Source organism: Sinocyclocheilus rhinocerous, unplaced genomic scaffold (assembly GCF_001515625.1).
Source record: "Sinocyclocheilus rhinocerous isolate Xijiao unplaced genomic scaffold, SAMN03320098_v1.1 scaffold853, whole genome shotgun sequence".
Lineage (NCBI taxonomy): Eukaryota > Metazoa > Chordata > Actinopteri > Cypriniformes > Cyprinidae > Sinocyclocheilus > Sinocyclocheilus rhinocerous.
Window position 1 is genome coordinate 2,095,376 of NW_015627738.1, and position 18,827 is coordinate 2,114,202.

Consider the following 18,827-nt stretch of genomic DNA (forward strand, 5'->3'; position numbering starts at 1 on the left):
TTTACTTTTTCTGGGCAAAGACTTTCCCTACTCTGTAATCATTGGCAGCAAATTGACACCTCATGCAAATGGCGTGAGATGTTTGCCCTCAAATATTCGCACAAAGCAGGAGAAGATGATCCTCTAATTGGTACAGCAGCCATTTGGCCAAGTTCCAGTCTATGAATTACTTGCGCCGCTTTTCTGAATTAATAGAGTGTAATTGCGATTCTTTTGCTCTTATTAATAGGATGCAGATGCCAAGGTGGGTAACACAATGCCGGCGACTGCCACGGCCAGCCATTTGAAAGTTATTTCAAAGACGAAAGCGTATGCGGACTCCCTCTGTGTAGATCTCTTGCCGTTCCTTTCAAGCTCTCTCTTTCTCTGCCCGTATCTCTCTCTCTCTCTCTAGCATTCCCGTTCTCTCCTGCGGTGACTGACAGTCTCTCTGACGCACTCCCTCCCGTTTCATCGCGCAGCAAATCAAATACGACAGCGAGGACTGTAGACATAATGGAGAATGTTAGGAGAGACCGCTACTGTACACACACAAATAGCCCATGACCCGAACTCCTCCAGAAGCCTGCAGGATGTGCTACGGGTTGTACTTCACTCTTTTTTTTATTGAGCGTCAGATGTGCTAAATCCCCCGTCCGAGCAAAAACCTCATGAAACATGCGAAAAAAGCAATAAAACAGCCAAAAAGGAAGAGCCGTGACCAATCGCAGGCAGAGTCAGCGCTTTAAGTTTAATTAATTAAATGCTAAGCTCCGTTGCGCACGAAGTCGCAGAGAATCGAATGGCGTCTTCCTGAGGGGTGTGATTTTTTGCTATGTTAGCAGCGGCTGATGGAGTTGGGTTTGAGAGCTATCTGGTCGCATCGCCACGCCGCTGTCTTTTTTTGAATAATGGCACTGATCATTTGAAGCACTCCAGTGAAAGAGAGGCGTTGATGCTGAGTAAATAGGCTGATTGGGGAGAGATGAAGGTCAGTCCCACTGCAGGTGACAAAACAGTGAATCACAGCCACCCGCTCTGCTCTATCCATCATTTCGTTCCTTCCTTTTATCCTCTTTCTCTCGTCACAGCATCCCGTTCCCCTCGCCTCCCCCCAAGGAACTTAAAAAGAACACAAATGAATCTCACTATGAGATGTGTTTTTTTTTTTCTGAAACGATCGTATCAGGCGTCCTACGAAGTGTTTCATCAGAACTCATTTGCACAACAGAGTTCTCTTTTAAAGTTAACAGGAAATCACATTCTATTTACTCTGTGAAAACAAACAAGTGTATGTGTTCAAAAGGTTGTTGTTTTTTTGGAAGTCTCTTTTGCTCACCAAGGCTGCATTTATTTGATCAAAAATATAGTAAAAACTTTAATATTGTGGAATATTATTACAATTTTAAAAAACTGTTTTCTATTTGAATATATTTTAAAGTGTAATTTATTCCTGTGGTGCAAAGATTTTCAGCATCATTACTCCAGTCTTCAGTGTCACATGATCCTTCAGAAATCATTCTGATATGCTGATCTGATGCTAAAGAAATATCTTTTCTATTTCTTCTTCTTATTAATTATTTATTATATAATTATTATTTTCTTATTATAAATTTCTTATTAGTATCCATGTTGAAAACAGATGTGTTGCTTCATATTTTTGTGAAAACTGATACATTTTTTTCCAGGATTCTTTGATGAATAGAAATTTGAAAAGAACACAGTTTATTTAATTAATTATGTTCATTTAAAAATGAATTTATTTTATATTATGGTAGCATTTACTTGAAATAGAAATCTTTTGTAAATTAAATGCTGAATTTAATGATTTTAGTCGAATTAATATTTTTTCTTAAGCAGCATAAACACACACACACACACACACACACACACACACATACATACAGCATTCATTAGAGAAATAAAAAGCGTTGTTTTGATTTTTAATCTTTTCAATGAATCAGTTGATTGGGGAAAATTATCAGTAAATAATGTTAAATTTTCAGATGGAGGAAGATTTGATTTTTACTTGTAAATTGTCATAATATGGATTTCATGTTGGCTTTGATAAGTGAGTTATATTTTTGCCAGAAGTAAATACACACATCACAGATGAGTTTGTTTATTTAAGTGCTCTGTCCCACCAAATGAATGGAGTTGGACTTCCTGTGCAGCACGGTTTACATCCTCCCAGCTCGGCTTGTGCTGGAAACTGCAGTTGGCCTTAAGGAACAAGTGTGGAATGATAAAGTAAGAGCTGTAGTTGTGAATAAATTGGCATCATTAGTGTCTCACTCAAGTTCATGACATCAGAGATGTTACCCATTATAGCCTACAGGAGAGAGTCAATCTAGATGCCTGCTGAGAGTATGGTGTTCACAGCGCACACCCACCCACACTGTGAGGAGCTGCGAGACTCTCTCTCTACACACACACACACACGCTCGGTCTGAATCATTCAGATTTCTCCTCTGGCACTTTCAGCAAAGCATATGCGTGAGTGTCATTCACCTAATGTGAACTGAAACACTGGCTGGGATTTGATTCCGCCTGCTGAAAGCTCAAGCTCTCTTTAGCGGAGTGTTGGCGCGGGGCCGACCACAGCTTTGAGGCCCCAGGTTACGGAGGAACACAGACTTATAGAGCAGCAGTTATCAATGGGCTCATAATGACTTATCCTTGGCATTAGCTGGGAAAATATGGGACTATTATACAAATATTTTTCCAAGAAATACAATTATAGAAGAAAGACTGTCGAGGTTGTTACTCATTAGCTGGCCCACACGGAATATGCGCTCACTAATTTCCTCATCGGAACAAGTCTCATTCACACCCTTTTCTTACAAAATATTTGTGCTTGTTTGTGTGTTTGTTGCTACTTTCAGCTCTGTTTAGCATGTTTTACCAGGTTTTCCCAAAAAATTTGCATGGAAAAATGTCTGTGAATTCTGTCTGCCTGCTCATTAAGGAGAATTAAATGAGATTGTAATTTGAGGAGCTGAGGTGGTTCTGATTCCCTGTAACAGTTCTGTTTTTCTTAACGATTCCATTAACTATTCTCCTAAGAGTCATTTAATTTGTAAATTAATGTGCAACCAGCAAGGACAACGCTATTATAAAATTGTGTGCTTTTTTTCTCTTCATATTCAAGACAGAATGTAGCATTCAGTAGCAAATGCTATTGTTGTTGATTTATTACGGTGTGATTATTAAAGCAAGAACTGTTAAGGTAACTGTACGTCATGAAAATAGTTAATTTTTGAAGTTTTAAAAAATAAATTTTTTAAAAATATATATTCTTTAATATCAGGACTAAATGGCATTGTTCACAGGTAAAGAAACTCATTTAATGTATTGTTTATTTATTAATATATATATATATATATTCCCTTCAAATCAGAGTTTTTAATGTTGTGGTTCACTTCGTAGCTGCTTGTTTTATCGGCCACCGATATTTATCGGCCGATTTTCCTCAATTTACAACCATCGGCATATCGGCTATATAAGAAAAAAGGCCGATATAACAAACCGATGGTTTATTAATTAACTGCGTGAAGGCACTGAGCTGTATAATGTCTGTTGCATCTCTCTCAGTTGGATTATCATCAACATACAGCGAATTACACAAAACACTTATTACAACTAACAGTAAAGAAATATATACAGATCTCATACCTTTTCGGGGGGTGCTTAATAAACTGACAAACTTTAAAGCCGAAGAACTGCGTGCTTTCATTACCCATATAGCTGCTCTGTAGACTAGAAAACCCGTCAAAATAAGAGTCCCACCTTGGTAAAAAATTTAAATGTGTTAATTTCATTTTAATTTATTCTTGTTAATTATCTTATTATTAGTTAACTCTTATTACTTAAAATAATACATTTATTTATTCACTGTCATGTTTTTTATTAAACCTGCCAGACTTATTTGTAGCAGAATATCTCAGCTGCACTTTGCTGTACAATGAAAGTGAAAGTGACCATGGCTGTCTAGGAAAAATTTCAGTAAATAGTGACTTAAATTTCAGTCTGTTCCTCACACAAAGCTATCACGTGTCTTCAAACGGTGGGATATAATGCACAGGCATATGGACTGCTTTTATCATGCTGTTTTTGGGCTTTATGGGTCTTGGCAGCTCTTGGTCACCATCCTCTTTCAAGAGAGCAACTGATAAACATCCTGAAAATCATATGGGTTAAGAACAACATGAGAATGAGTAAATGAAGAAGGATTTCATTTTTGGGTGACCTGTTCCTTTAAGAGCTGGAGGCCGGTTTGTCCCTGTATTTCTGAGCATGAATGTATGTGTGTGCGCTCAACAGATATGACGGCACTCTTGTCCCTGTACCGCAGTGAATATCTCAGTCTCTCTGCTGGTTTGATGTAGTGTAGCAGACGGCTCTTAATAATTTATTTGCGTAGCAGCACTTGAACAGTGATGCTGTCTTTCTCTCTCTCTCTCTCTCTCTCTCTCTCTCTCACACACACACACACACACACACACACACAGGTCAGGTGTGTATCCCCACACTTTTTCAACACAACTCAAACACACGCACAAGTTTCTTCATCATACTGTATATGTTAGTAAAGATGGATGACAGTGTCTTTCTTTTGCCTGTCGTTTTGTTGTGTTTTTTCTTGTAGCGACAGCTCAAACAGGATCTATAGAACCAGCATATAAATATATATTTTGAATATAATCAGGTTCTCGAGCCAAAAATGAAAATGGACATTTATTCACTATCATGTCTTTTGAAACCTCTAAAAATATTTGTATTTGTTTTACTTATATTATTATATATTTATAGCATTCCTTTTATATAGCAATACAGCTTACATTTCAACAGAAAGTTAGAATGTTGCAGTGGTCTTATAGTATTATTTATATGCTATTATAGTATATACTGTAATATTTGATTTTAACAGTTTTTATGCACTTTTAGTTAGTGTTTCTGCATAGCTTAAATTTATTTTAGTTTTAGTAATTGTAGTACTTAAACTTATTTTAGTTAGTTGCCAAGGCAAGATTTCTAATTTTTCTCACCTTTTTAATATTTCTAATTTCTTAAGATTACTTTTTCAAGGTTAGTTTTTCATCTAATATTTATTTTGTTTTATATTTTTAGTTTTCATTTTAATTTTAGTTTAAGTTTCAGTAATTTTGTTATGTGCATTTTTATTGAACTTATATAAACTTCTATATACCTTTAATTTAGTTTCGTTTCGTTTTAGTAATTGTGGTACATATTATTTCAGTTGCCAAAGTTTTTCATTTAATATTTATTTAGTTTTATTTGAACCTTATTTTAATTACTGAAAACATTTTTTATTTTAATGACCCTAAAAGGTTTTTAATTGTTGTTTTCGTTTTAGTAACAGCACTGGCATGCTGTTTGAATATTTGGTTAATATTTTGTTAATGTTTGGTTAAGAATCGTCACTAGTACCTGCATCATTGAACTTGCGTCACGTGACACTAGACCCGCTAGATTAAATCAGCACAGCCAGCGAGGATCGAACGCAACTTTTTTTTTTTTGAACAAACGCAACAGTTTCGAATGAGCACACCTTTTTTTAAACAACAAAATAATGGCTGTTTCGTGGTCTGTTGGGAAAGTACAGACGTTCCGCTCGTTGATAGCCGAGGAGCGAATCCAGTTAGAGCTTGATGGGACGACACGGAATTAAAACGTTTTTCAGGAGGTCGCTCAGCACGGCAGTAGCTGTAATCCGGTCTATAATCCTGCCCACTCTAAAGCGGTACTAAACTGCAGTGGAAACGCAAACTGAGCCGAGCCGTACCATGCAGTGGAAAAGCGCCATAAGTTCCCTCAAGTTCCAAACAGCTTGTCCTTTCAATGGTTTTATTATGTTTATTCTTGTGTGTCAGTTTTATGGCCGTCTTGTCCAGACTGACTAATCTGGCCCTTTTCTCCATGAGCGTCAGGTTAACTCTGCGGTCAGAGCCATTGGCCCCTGTGCGCTAGATTTATTGTCTCTGTGATGGTAGTTGGGTTGTGGTCAGCACGTGCACGGGGGAACCGCGGATGGCTTCTGCGTTATTGTAATGGACTCTTGCATGGGAGAATTTACCTGTAAATGTCACTCACCCCACTCCAGCAGATGACATTGATAAAAGCCCCCGTAAATCACGCTGAGCGGCCCCAATCCAGCAGTCAATATCGCAGCCTAATAAACATGCCAGGGGACCGTAGTAGTCTGAGATGAGTGTTTTCAAACAAGCAGGACAATTCTTGTCCATCTTGACACCATTGATGGGACTTGTAGGGTCTTAGGCTGCTGTCACAGTTCAAACAGTACACACAGAAAAAAGGGGTTTAAAATTGTACCTTTTGGGGTACAACAGCTTGTCTCTGGAGCAGTACCCTTAAAAGGACATATTTGTACCTTTTTTACCCCTAATTGGTACATATTAGTACCTTAGAGTAGTAATACGTACCCTTAAGGTACTAATATGTACCTATTAGGGGTAAAAAAGGTCATTTTAAGGGTACTGCTCCAGGGACAAGCTGTTGTACCCCAAAAGGTACAATTCTGGCCCCTTATTTTTCTGTGTGTAGCCGTGTATCACCATCAGCGTACATATTTCTAAAATCAACTAGTGATATTTTAGTATTATTTACATGGTGTTATAGTGTTTATTAATATTTTGAATTTTTTTTAGTTTTCATTTTAAATTGAGTTAAAATTTTTGTAATTTTGTTATGTGCATTTTTAATAGTTTTTGAACTTAAACTTCTATATACCTTAAATTTAGTTTCATTTAATTTCAGTTTTAGTAATTGTAGTACTTAACCTAAACATTATTTCAGTTAGTTTTTAGATAATTCAGCGCTTTTATTTCCAACATGCGCTCATTCATGGCTGCATATTATTTAATTCAGGCAAAGTTATTGGGACAGGACTTGACGGATTATTTTACATGACTCCGTGAGTTGGTCTCTATTTCTTAGAGCCAAGCTGCATAAACTACATCATCATTTATGTAATGCATCTAATTTGTGCATAAATGGCTGTTATGTTAAATAAAGTTTACTAACTACAGTAAATCAAGTACCTGCACGCCGTTGTTGTTGTCTCGTCTCCCCTCAGACGCGCTGCAATGGCGATCCTGCGCGCAATTCTCGAAAAAGTTTACTAACTACAGCAAATCAAGTACCTGCACCATGCTGTTGTTGTTGTCTCGTCTCCCCTCAGACGCGCTGCAATGGCAATCCTGCGCCCAATTTTCAAAACACCCACAAGATGGCGGCGTTTATCGGTGAATCCGATATTACACAACCGATATCCGATTATGGTAAAATGCTTAAATATCGGGAAAAATATTGGTAAATCGATATATCGGTCGATCTCTAATTTTAATTACTTAAAATAGTTTAAGTTGCAGTTCTAGTTTTTGTTAACAATAACAACATTGGTTTGTTGTTTGAATATTAGGTTAATGTTTTGTCTGTTATAGTTTTATTGGCCATTATTGTCAGAATTTGTCAATTCTGTAATGTAAATTTCGTGAATTTATGTTTCAGTAAAATGGATTAAAGTTCATGTACCAAATACTGGCTAAATTTCTCTAATACATTTCTAAAATGTATATGTGTATTTATATTTATAACAACCCTTAACTATGGTTTTATTATTATTATTTTGGTTTTATTGGTTTAATTTTATTTGTTTAGTTTGCTTGTCATTTTGTAGTATTTCTATATAGCTTTAATTTATTTTTGTTTTAGAAATTGTAGTACTTAAACTTGTTTCAAGGTAGTTTCATTTTAATGACCAGAAATGATTTTTGACTAAATTTAAACAACATTTTTGTCAAAAACTGAAATAAAAAATAAAATAAAAATAAAAATAAATAAAATAAAAACTAAACATGTTTCTGCAATTTTGATTGAATTACTTTCATGCCAATTACAAACTGTACTTGAGTCCACTTGAACTGTATCCCAGACCAGCGTTGGTTAGGAAAAGTTAGCGTAGGAAAACTACTCAGGAGGAGATTTTGGCAAGAAGTGACAGTGATGTATGCTTTAGTTTTTGACTCTTTTTGCAGCTGTTTACTACAAACACTCTTACCTTTTGTTCATCCAGTGGTATATTTTCAGCTCTTTCCATATAGGCAGTGTCTAGAGTTCTCTGTATTTCATTTTTTCTCCCAGGATTGGGGTTTGAGTTCTCATCATATTCTGCCTTCTGTCTCTTCTTAGTCTCTCCGGATTGTTCCGTTTACGCAGCCGAGGGAAAATAAGGTGTTATTTTGCGGGGTTATGACAGGTGTGTGGAGCGTTCCTGTGTTTGATTGACACGCTGCTCGTTTTGTGCGGATTGAAGGTCTCTGTGATGCAGCATGGGTCTGCAGTACCTCCATCCTGGCCTTTTGTGAGTGTATTCTTTTTTTTAGTGAAACAATATTGTGAAGACTGTCGGAATACCACAGACTCAAGAATATCCTTTCCCTCAACACCTCTTCTCATCTCTTCTCTACTCGTGGTCTCTCCCAACCTCCCTCTCTCAGTCTTCCAGCCCTTTGGCACGGGCCGCTCTGTTCTGACATGGTACCATCCTGTTTGATAATAATCCTTAGATGCTACTGCAAACCCACAGAGCAGATCTTCAGCACTCTGAGGCCTGTATTACATCGCATGTGCTGTTGACTTTATGAGTGTCTGGGCCAAACCAGCAGGAGAACATATCCTGCAGAAGCTCTTCTCTCTCCAGCCTCTCTCCAGGATTTAGCATCTGATGGAAATCAGAAACTGCATTAGGGTTAGTGGTGTCATTTTAGTTTTAATTTGACAGTATTTTATGTTCTTTTGTCATCTGTAATTGTATTAGTTTCTTCTGTTTAGCTTTAATTTATTTTTATTTAAGTTTGAGTTATTTTAGTACTTAAACGTACTTTATTTCAGTTAGTTGCCAAGGTAACATTTCTATTCTTTTAGTGTGTCAGACTTATTAGACTTATTTTTAGTTTCATAAACACATAATTGCAAGATAAAAACTTGCAATTCTAAGAAACTTACACAAACTCACAACTATAAAGACATTTTTCTTGCAATTCTAAGTTTATATCGCACGATTCAGTTTTTTTTTTGTTTCAGTCGTGGAATGAAACAATAAATAAATAAGTGCGACTTTTTCTCACAATTCTGACTTTTTATCTTACAATTCAGACTTCTTAGAATTGTGACTTTATGCGTTTATATCACAATTCTGACTTTTTTCATGCAATTCTGAGAAAAAATTCTGATTTGTGAAGACAAAAAAAAAGTCCCAAATTTTGAGATAAAAAGTTGCAAGTACCTTTTTTTTAAAGGGCTTCCATAACATGGTACCTTCTAAATGCCATTTAAATCAACAAATAATTAATTTTGTTGTTGGAAAATAATAGTTTCACAATCACTTTGCCAAACCAGCAGAAAAACATCTTGCATTCATTTCTCTCTCCAGCTTGTAAGATTGTCAAGCAGTCACATAGGACCAGGATTTAGCGTCCACAGGAAGTCTGACGCGATTGAGACGGCATCAGGGTCAGCGGTGCTGTTTTGAACGTGTACCCAGAGCAGGCCTGCTTACAAAACTGACACATTTTCAATCATATCGCCGATTCCCTGGAAATCATGGAAAGGCCATGTCAGAGCATTTTATAGAGTACAATGCACCAGATGGGGATTAGTTTTCCCAACATGTGGGGAAAAAAGGTATATTTTAAAGAGAATGCGTGGTGTAGGGCTAATATAGTCGGCTTTGAAAAATGGACCAAATCTTCTGCTGCTGTCTGCAATATACAGTGCCTTTACGGCCATGAAACAAAATCAAAATGGGCCTACATTGGGCCAGGGAGACAGTGCTTTATGTGTAGGTGTGTGTGTGCGTGCACATGTGTGTGTGTGTGTTGGAGCGTTGCGTGTGTAGGTGTTTTCATTCAGTTTGTGGTAGAATGGCGACACTCTCCATACCTGCAGGGAATTTATTGTGCTAAATGAATTGTGGCCCGCAGAAGTTTGTAAATTGCAAAGCATCAATCTAGAGGAGAGAGAGGAACGCGGCTGCGTTCACCCCGTCTGATATCAATCCTTTACCGTTAAAACCTCGCCTTTCCAATTCCTCCCCATTCATTCTGCAGCAACCTCCGGTGTTTAACAGGGATCATGAAGAGCCCTTAACAAATAAAAGCTCTTTAGCGTTTGAGTGCCACAGATAAATGCGTGAACGAGGCCATTTATGCCGAGCAATTAGAACGGCACCCGCTATCTGTAGCGCATCACGCCAGAGACGAGTCAATCACATTGCCCCGAATAAATAACCCGGAAAATTTGTTAATGTTAAACTACTGTTTTGAAAAATACATGTTTAACATCAGCCAATAAACATTCTAAAGGCTGGCAATGATTCAGTAAGGTCGGAGCTACAGCGTGTAATGCAGCACTCAAGCTGCTTTCTCAGTTATCAATATGTAAGCTTATATGCTGCTTTATTTGTCTTTCAGATCTCACCATTAACAGAATATATGCTTTGTGGGGTAAATAATTCTCATACTGGTTACTAACATCAGAAAACATCAAAAGAAAATACTTTTTAGACTAATTTCATTTCACATTGCAGTTCCTGCCATTTTCCATTATATTTACATTCCAACAATTTCATAATTTTCATAATTTTCATACTATCTATCTATCTATCTATCTGTCTGTCTGTCTGTCTGTCTGTCTGTCTGTGTCGTTCTGTCTATCGTTCTATCGTTCTGTCTGTCGTTCTATCCATCTGTTGTTCAATCTGTCTCTGAACTTTGAGTCGGTTTACCTTATTATATTTCAGTTTATCAAATATATGTAATTGTTTTTGAAATGTTAGACTCATTGAAGTTGTACTCATAATCTGTGTGAATTCTGGGTCATTCTGGTTGCTGATGTTTCCCTCATTACGGCCGTTAAGAGCTTTTCCACGTTTTTCCACAGCGAGCCATACTGGGAGAGGTCTGCTAATGCAAGCTCCTGCTCCGCCACTAGGCCCAAGACACTCCACCTTGGAGGGCAACAACATACCTCATCACCATGGTAATCCATCCCTTCTACCACATCTCTCAGTCCAGCCGGAGTCAATAGAAATCACAGATCATCTGCACATACACTAGACATTTCAACAGCACTCCAGACTTGCACACACTGTCACAGACAAATAACATTTGTATTGTACAGTATGGATGATAGAGATTCAGTGATTTATAACTTTCTACCAAAGTTTTTTTTTAACACTGTCCTTGTTCCACCCTAGAATTTTTTTTTTTTACCATGATCACTATAATTTCTTCCAGAATGCCAGTATAGGTATAGTTACTAATGTAAAAGTTGTGCTGCGTTCGTGTCATGTCAAAAATACAGTCATTTCAGACTGTTTTACAAACAGTTCATCTTTGTTAACACATAATTTGGAAATGCTGAATTTTTAATGAAAGCTCTTATGTTTCCCACTTGAAATATTATGACAGTAATGTAAACACACACTACCATTCAGATATTTTGGGGTCAGTAAAATGTTTGAAAGGCTGCATTTATTTGAACAAAAATACAGTATATTGTGAAATATTATTACAATTTAAAAAAAAAATTATATTATAATATATTTTAAAATGTAATTTATCCCTGTGATGGTAAAGCTGAATTTTGATAAGAAATCAGAAATCATTCAAATATGCTGAAATGCTGCTCATGTTCTTACTAATATCAGTGTTGAACAGTAGTGCTGCTTAATATTTTAATATAGTCACTGTTACCTGGAGTTACCTTTTTCTTCATTGTACATTCTTCAATGTTTTGCATGAGAATATAGATGCAAATTTATGAAGTAATGCTTTCATCACCAACAAAGCAGAATATGGATCCATTACAGCCTTTATGAACATTAGAAACCAATCATGTCTGAGATCATGAACAGCCCAGAGCAGAGCATTTACATTTCATATACTGTAATTCGGACACAACATGAATACTGCATTGGTATCAGCCACCACTCTCACCAAAAAAGAAATTAACCAACAGAAAACTCTTAAAAATAAAAGTTCTTTATTGGCATTGATGGTTCCATTAAGAAGCTTTAACATCTTTGGAACCTTTCCATTCCACAAAAGGTTATTTACAGTATAGTGAAAAAAGGTTCTTCAGATTACTAAAATGTTCTTCACACTAAGACAAAACAAAATTGGTTCTTTTAAGAACTGTTCACTTGAAAGGTTCTTCAGGAAACCAAAAATGGTTCTTCTATGGCATCACTGCGAAAACCCCCTTTTGGAACATTTATTTTTTACGAATTAAAGATTCTGAAGCTTCTTACACTGCCTAAAGGAGACACCAAATTTATTTATGATTATTTTACAGAAGCTACAGTAACTGTTTTGGCAGAAACTGTGGTTACCGTAGTCAGTTTTTATAAGGAGTCCTTTTCTCTCTCTTTTTTTCCCCAACTATCATTCTAGAAATGAACAATATACTTTTTTCCTCATTCATGTATGTTTTCTTTTTGTTCATTTGAGGTAGAATTACATCTTTGGTGTTTTTTTTGTTTAAATTCACTGAGAAACCCCAGTGGAGTATTTCCCCTTCACAAAGACATTCTTAATTGATCAAAAACAAGTATTATTGCTTCTGAGCCACAGCAGCTCAAATAAATTATGCCACAGCAACAGAAATCCAATACGTAATAGGCTTAGTAAGACGAGCTGGATTGCTTATAGCTCAGATAAACGATGGCCCTTTCCAGAAGTGCCCTTTATTGTGCCCCTTGCTGATTTCCAACCTGTGAAGATGAAACAAGGCATCATGGGAAGTGAAGTTTCACGTATTCCTCCGAGACCAGACAGACTGGAAGTTTCCAGAGATACAGCTAGCGTGTTTGGGGAAGTCTTTGTAGCGTACGGAAACGCGTTTGAGGAATATGCGGCGCTGGTTATATGCAGGCGCCGCTTGATGGATTGGTAAGGAACGGAGGCAAGGGGGCTCTGGGATTACTGTCACACTGACTAAAGAGGATTTATTTATCACATTCACAAAAAGCCTCTTCTAATAGCTCATCATGGGGTGTATTTAGAACTATTAGTACAACCACCCTTGGCTTCTGATACACTACCTGCCAGTGCGCATAACAGCAGATCTGCCTCCTCTGTCATCAGTGTTTTCTCTACTTTTATGTCTCTTTTCTCGCACACCGGCATTCTGTTCAAGCTTTGACACTTTAGGTATGGCGTAAAGCCACTAAATAGATTTTCACCTTTTTATTCTTCTCTGAAAGCGTTCCAGCTAACAAAAGCTCAATGCCAACACCATCACCACGCCAACATACTGGCATTAGATGCCCTCGCTGTCCATTAAAGAGGCGCATGCTTCAAAAGCCAGGAAATTATTTAAATGGACCATATTCTACTTTTGTTGCAGTTTATTTTTTCCCCTAGAAGGCCACTTATAATATTAGTCAAGGTTTCTTACACCCAAAACAGTCATAATGTAGTTTCCCTGACTATTTTCCACCCTCTCGTTGACCTTTAGAATTAAAGGTATAGGAAATGAAAAATTAGATTTGTATTCGCCTACATGTTGTTTCAAAATTAAATACTGTTATTCTTTATATGGAACACAAAAGTAGATTTTTTTTATTTTTTGGGGGGGGATTTTTCCATAGTCTTTTAAGGCCATAAAAAGACATATAAGTAGTCCATATTATGTTTAGCTATGTGTGAGGACAGACTGAACCAAAAAAACCATTTACCGTATTGGCCCGAATATAAGACGACCCTGATTATAAGATGACCCCCCTTTTTCCAGATGTACCTTTTGGAAAAAGGCTTTTTAAAAACCAAATCTTGTTTTTTCTCAGTAAAACACACTTTGTCTTCAATTATTTTCATATTGCATATTTTTTCTATTTTAATTTTTGTTTTGAAAGTATGGTAAAAACTGGTAAAATGTACCAACAATCACATTTAAAAAATATACACTTTTTGATATACCATTAAAAAAAAAAAAAAAACAGGTAGCCCATCTGAATTAGGACATTTAGGCTATCCATCTAATAGTAGCCTACCAAAATCTTATTAACAGTAGAAGTTAAATCTTACTGTAGTCTTCAAATCTGGGTACTGTCTTACGTTTTAAAATCACAAAGGGAGTTTGGTGCCATCAGGCTAACGTGACAGTCACGACTCGTGCAGCTGTAAGGTTTTCTTTTTCTTTTGTTTTTACTCGCGATCTTTACAACACGCATTACATTACGTATTTCATGGCACACTCGTTTTATGCGTATTTGGCGCCACCTATTGTTGTGGGTGTATTATTGACATGTCAAAGTCTAGACCCTGAATATAAGACGACCGCGTTTTTTCAGATGTATTTCCAAGAAAAAAACATTGTCTTATATTCGGGTCAATACGGTAGTTGTTATTTAGTTTTCTATGCTACAGCTCCCAAATGTGATTTTCTCGAAACTGGCACACCGTTTTTTGGTTTGGGAACCAATGGGGCATGACATCAAACATCAAACTTGTACCTTAACAAATCCATTTAGATAAAATACAGGTTTGTTCCTCACTCAAAGCTAGTGTTTTTCTTGGGAGACTTGGAATATAGTGCACGAGTCATTTGGACTACTTTTTTTTAATGCTTTTTTTTTATTTTTTATATATTTTTTCAAGCTTGACACTTCAGACTATTGTTTTATATGTAAATGACCTCAGTTAAAACTGCCGGCATATTTAAAACTGTCGTTCATCTGAACGTGTCAAGTTGCTGAATACTAAATAGGTGTTGATATATACACTACAGTTCAAAAGTTTGGGTTCGGTAAGATTTTTGAAAATGTTTTTGAGAGAAGTATCTTATGCTCACCAAGGCTAAATGATGCTCACCAAGGTTGATCAAAAATACAGTAAAACAGTAATATTGTGAAATATTATTACAATTTAAAATAACTGTTTTCTATTAGAATATATTTTAAAATAAAATATATTCCTGTGGTGCAAAGCTGAATTTTCTCCAGTCTTCAGTGTCACATGATCCTTCAGAAATCATTCGAATATGCTGATTTGATGCTCAAGAAAGAGTTTTCATTATTACCAATGTTGAAAACAGTTATATTTAATATTTTTGTGAAACCATAATAGGTTTTTTTTCAGGATTCTTTGATGAATAGAAAGTTAAAAAGAAAAGCATTTATTTAAAATAACATAAATCTGTTGTGACATTATAAATATCTTTACTGTCACTTTTGATCAATGTAATGCATGAATAAATTTATAAATTTCTTCCCAAAATAAACTAGTAACCCTAAACTTATGATAAGCCATTTTTGCAAGTTACTTTCCATAAACTGTTTGGGTGGAACTTTATGTTGTGAATGTTTTAGTATTTATACATAGTATATTAAAAGAGCATAATATGTCTTTAAGGTGATAGCGACTTAATAATATAGCTCACATATTTGGGAAGTCTGTTATTTCCACCTTGATTCATTCAAGAAAAATAATTAGCTTTGAACATAAGTTATGAACATATGTTTTCCCTTAAAAAATGTTTAGTCTTAAGTGATGATGATAATGTGTGTGTGTGTGTGTGTGTGTGTGTATATATATATATATATATATATTTTTTTTTTTTAATGAGACACTCAACAGGAAAATCTTGGGCTACAGGTGTGCTCTCAATGAATGAGTGAACGCCCTGCTTTGTGTTCTTCCTTTGAGCTTTTATTGTTTCTTCTTTCTGCTCTCAGATTTGTGTTTATTTTTTTATATAAGCATATATAACTGCATCATGAAATATTGAGCCAGTAAAACAGTCCAAGAGATAAATGGGCCTCATTCAGTTTAATTTGTTTTGACAAACTGCTTTCAGATTCTGTTAAATATCTACATCTTCCTGTAAACACTACATTTTAGTCTTAAGTGATGGTGTATAACTGATGCAGCGGCTGTCTGGTTTGGTCACAGTGAGGTGCGCTTGTGTATCTCAGGTTGATGAGTCTGCGGGTGAATTCCAGCAGGGTTATTTAGTTTAAGTGCTGTTTGATCCAGGAACGCCGGGCAGGCTGAAATTGAGATAAATGGCTGTGTGGAGAGGGACGGCCACCTCTCTTCCCAGCATGGGGCCTTTGAGGGGCTGCAGCGGGGCCAAGGGTCTGCCGCACACCTGTCTCTCCTCGTTACAGTGTCCAGCGCTCACAGAGACACCAGTTCTTCTCTATCAAGGCTTATTGGGATCTTTGGCCCCATAAACAGCAAGACATGCACAGCGATTGAGTCGTTCACATCCATTACATGTACATACATGCGCACATTATATATTCCCTCCAGCCCTGTTTCAACACCTGATTGGACCAAACTAGGATTGGATTCAACTGAACAGTTGGAACAGAACATTGGAATAGCTCTGGTAAAAAGTCAGATAGAGTTAAAGGGTGTGAATGCCAAAGATTTAGATGCATTGGCTTGTTTGCGAAGTCCTCTAATCATCTGAAGCAACTCTTTCATCGCCAGAAGGGATTCCCTAGTTTTGGAGAATAATAAATGTTTGTGTTCTTAAAGTCAGCATGAAATGGACTCGCAACTCATTTTACTTGCATAATGTGATGGATTTTAGAGTAAAACTAGTTAAACATTGCTTCTATTTGATCTGGAATTGGTCAGTTTGTGAAAAGTGGCAGTGATTATACTAGAATAGAGTCAATCTGAGAGTTTTTGCGGTAGATGATACCAGGAATCATATTTTTTTTGAGCCTCTATCTGCTGGTTTTCAGAGATGTTGAATGATACGTGGAGGCTGAAGGTCAAGATCACTCTCAAGAGCCTCTCAGCATGTCTCAATGGTAATGTTGCTTTTTCAGATTTATTATTTGCTATGATTGCTGTAGCCATTAAATGTTTAATTACTGTTTTAACTACTGACAAGATTTTAGAAAGACTGCATTACTAAATGGCTATTTATCTATTGGCTATCATAATTTTCTCCACCTGTGCAGCTTTGGTTCACGTTTTGAAAATGATTACATTTTGATTAAAACGTATAATGACAAATATGTTAAAGAAAGTAAATGCACTTAGTGTGAAGAATAATTTAATAATGTAAAGAACCAAAATAAAGGTTCCAAAAAAAGGGGGCTTTGCCGTGATGCCATAGAAAAAAAAACATTTTTGGTTCCCCAAAGAACCTTTCAGTGAACAGTTCTTAAAAGAAAAATTTTTTCTTAGTAACATTTAAAAAATCTAAAGAACCCTTTTCCACTATAAAGAATGGATTTGTCCAATGGAAAGGTTCCATGAATGTTAAAGTTTCTTCATAAAACCATAGATGCCAATAAAAAACTTGACTTCATGTTGACTTAAAAAAAAAAACACTGAAAGCAAAACATTGTGGCTTTCTATCTATGTCTGTTAGTTTTAAGGTTATCTGTATGCTACTGCTTTTTTGTGAATAGTTAGAGATGAGATATTCATAAACAGATGGCTGTTCTAACACATTTGACATGAAATTAATTACTCAGAGTTTTTTCTTCAAGTAATGCTTTCCAAATAATCATTCTCTCTCTGTCCCATAATGTGGATTTTTTTTGTAATGTGGCATATGCACATATTAGCTTTGTGCTGACGTTCAAATTCTAAAATTATTTTCCATTTGTCTGTAAGTTTGACCAACTCAGGATGAAGTTACTAATAGAAAGAACCTACCTGAAGCGATTCAACATAACAGCTAAAATGGTCAGGTATAAATACATTTTCAGCTGTATTTTAGGAGACAGTCAAAGCTAGTGCATTTGAATGAGCCTCCAATAACACTCCCCATGAACAGCTTTTTAATGGCTTGCTGGTTGTGATACAGAATTTGCTAATAAGTGAGTTAAATGAGGCTGTTGATCCAAAAAAAAGAAGACAAATTGCATCAAATATGACACTCAAGTTTTGATTGCCCAAGTCAGCAACAACAACAACAACAAAAGGTCTGCTAAAGTTGTAGCTGTTTGTCACAGAGTGACATTTGATGGATGAAGTAGGTCAGACTGACGTCCTGTGCACATCAGCCTTTGTTTGTATGCAGGAAATTAGTTTGTTGTGTCATATTTGAGTCATCAACATATAAAAACAAATATGGAAATTAATTTAGAAATTGTATAGCTTTCTGAAAAGAAAAGTCTATTAGTGGAGTGTGTTGCCAGGTGTTCTGAGTCGTTTTAGCACTTTATATATATATTCATAAAAATAAAAATATTTATATGAATAAGCGCTATTTGAAGTATCATTCAAATGTCACTAACAATTTGTACCGGTACTAGTCTTAAAGAAACACGCCACTATTTTTGAAAATAGACTCATTTTCCAACTCCCCTAGAGTTAAACAGTTGAGTTTTACCGTTTTCGAATCCATTCAGCCGATCTCCAGGTCTGGCGGTAGCACTTTTAGCTGCAGCTTAGCATAGATCATTGAATCTGATTAGACCGTTAGCATCTCGCTCAAAAATGACCAAAGAGTTTGATATTTTTCCTATTTAAAACTTGACTCTTCTGTAGTTACGTCATGTACTAAGACCGACGTAAAATGAAAAGTTGTGATTTTCTAGGCCGATATGGCTAGGAACTGTACTCCCATTCCGGCATAATAATCAAGGAACGTTGCTGTCGTACCTTGCGATTTTCTAGGCCGATATGGCTAGGAACTATACTCCCATTCCGGCATAATAATCAAGGAACTTTGCTGCCATACCATGGGTGCAGCAGGTGCAATGATATTGCCTGAAAATAGTCCCCAGCTAGGTAACTTCCAATAAGCCTATTTTCATGCGCTGCGTA

The 18,827-nt window shown here is 36.3% G+C and overlaps 1 protein-coding gene across 1 annotated transcript in view; it reads left to right on the forward strand.

Annotated features, from left to right (window-relative positions):
• npas3 (neuronal PAS domain protein 3) overlaps positions 1-18,827 on the forward strand; it is a 320,924-nt gene that overhangs the window by 60,571 nt on the left and 241,526 nt on the right. Inside the window, exon 2 of the mRNA XM_016545634.1 lies at positions 10,963-11,061. Coding sequence (XP_016401120.1) covers positions 10,963-11,061 — 99 coding nt within the window. The remainder of the gene's footprint in view (positions 1-10,962; positions 11,062-18,827) is intronic.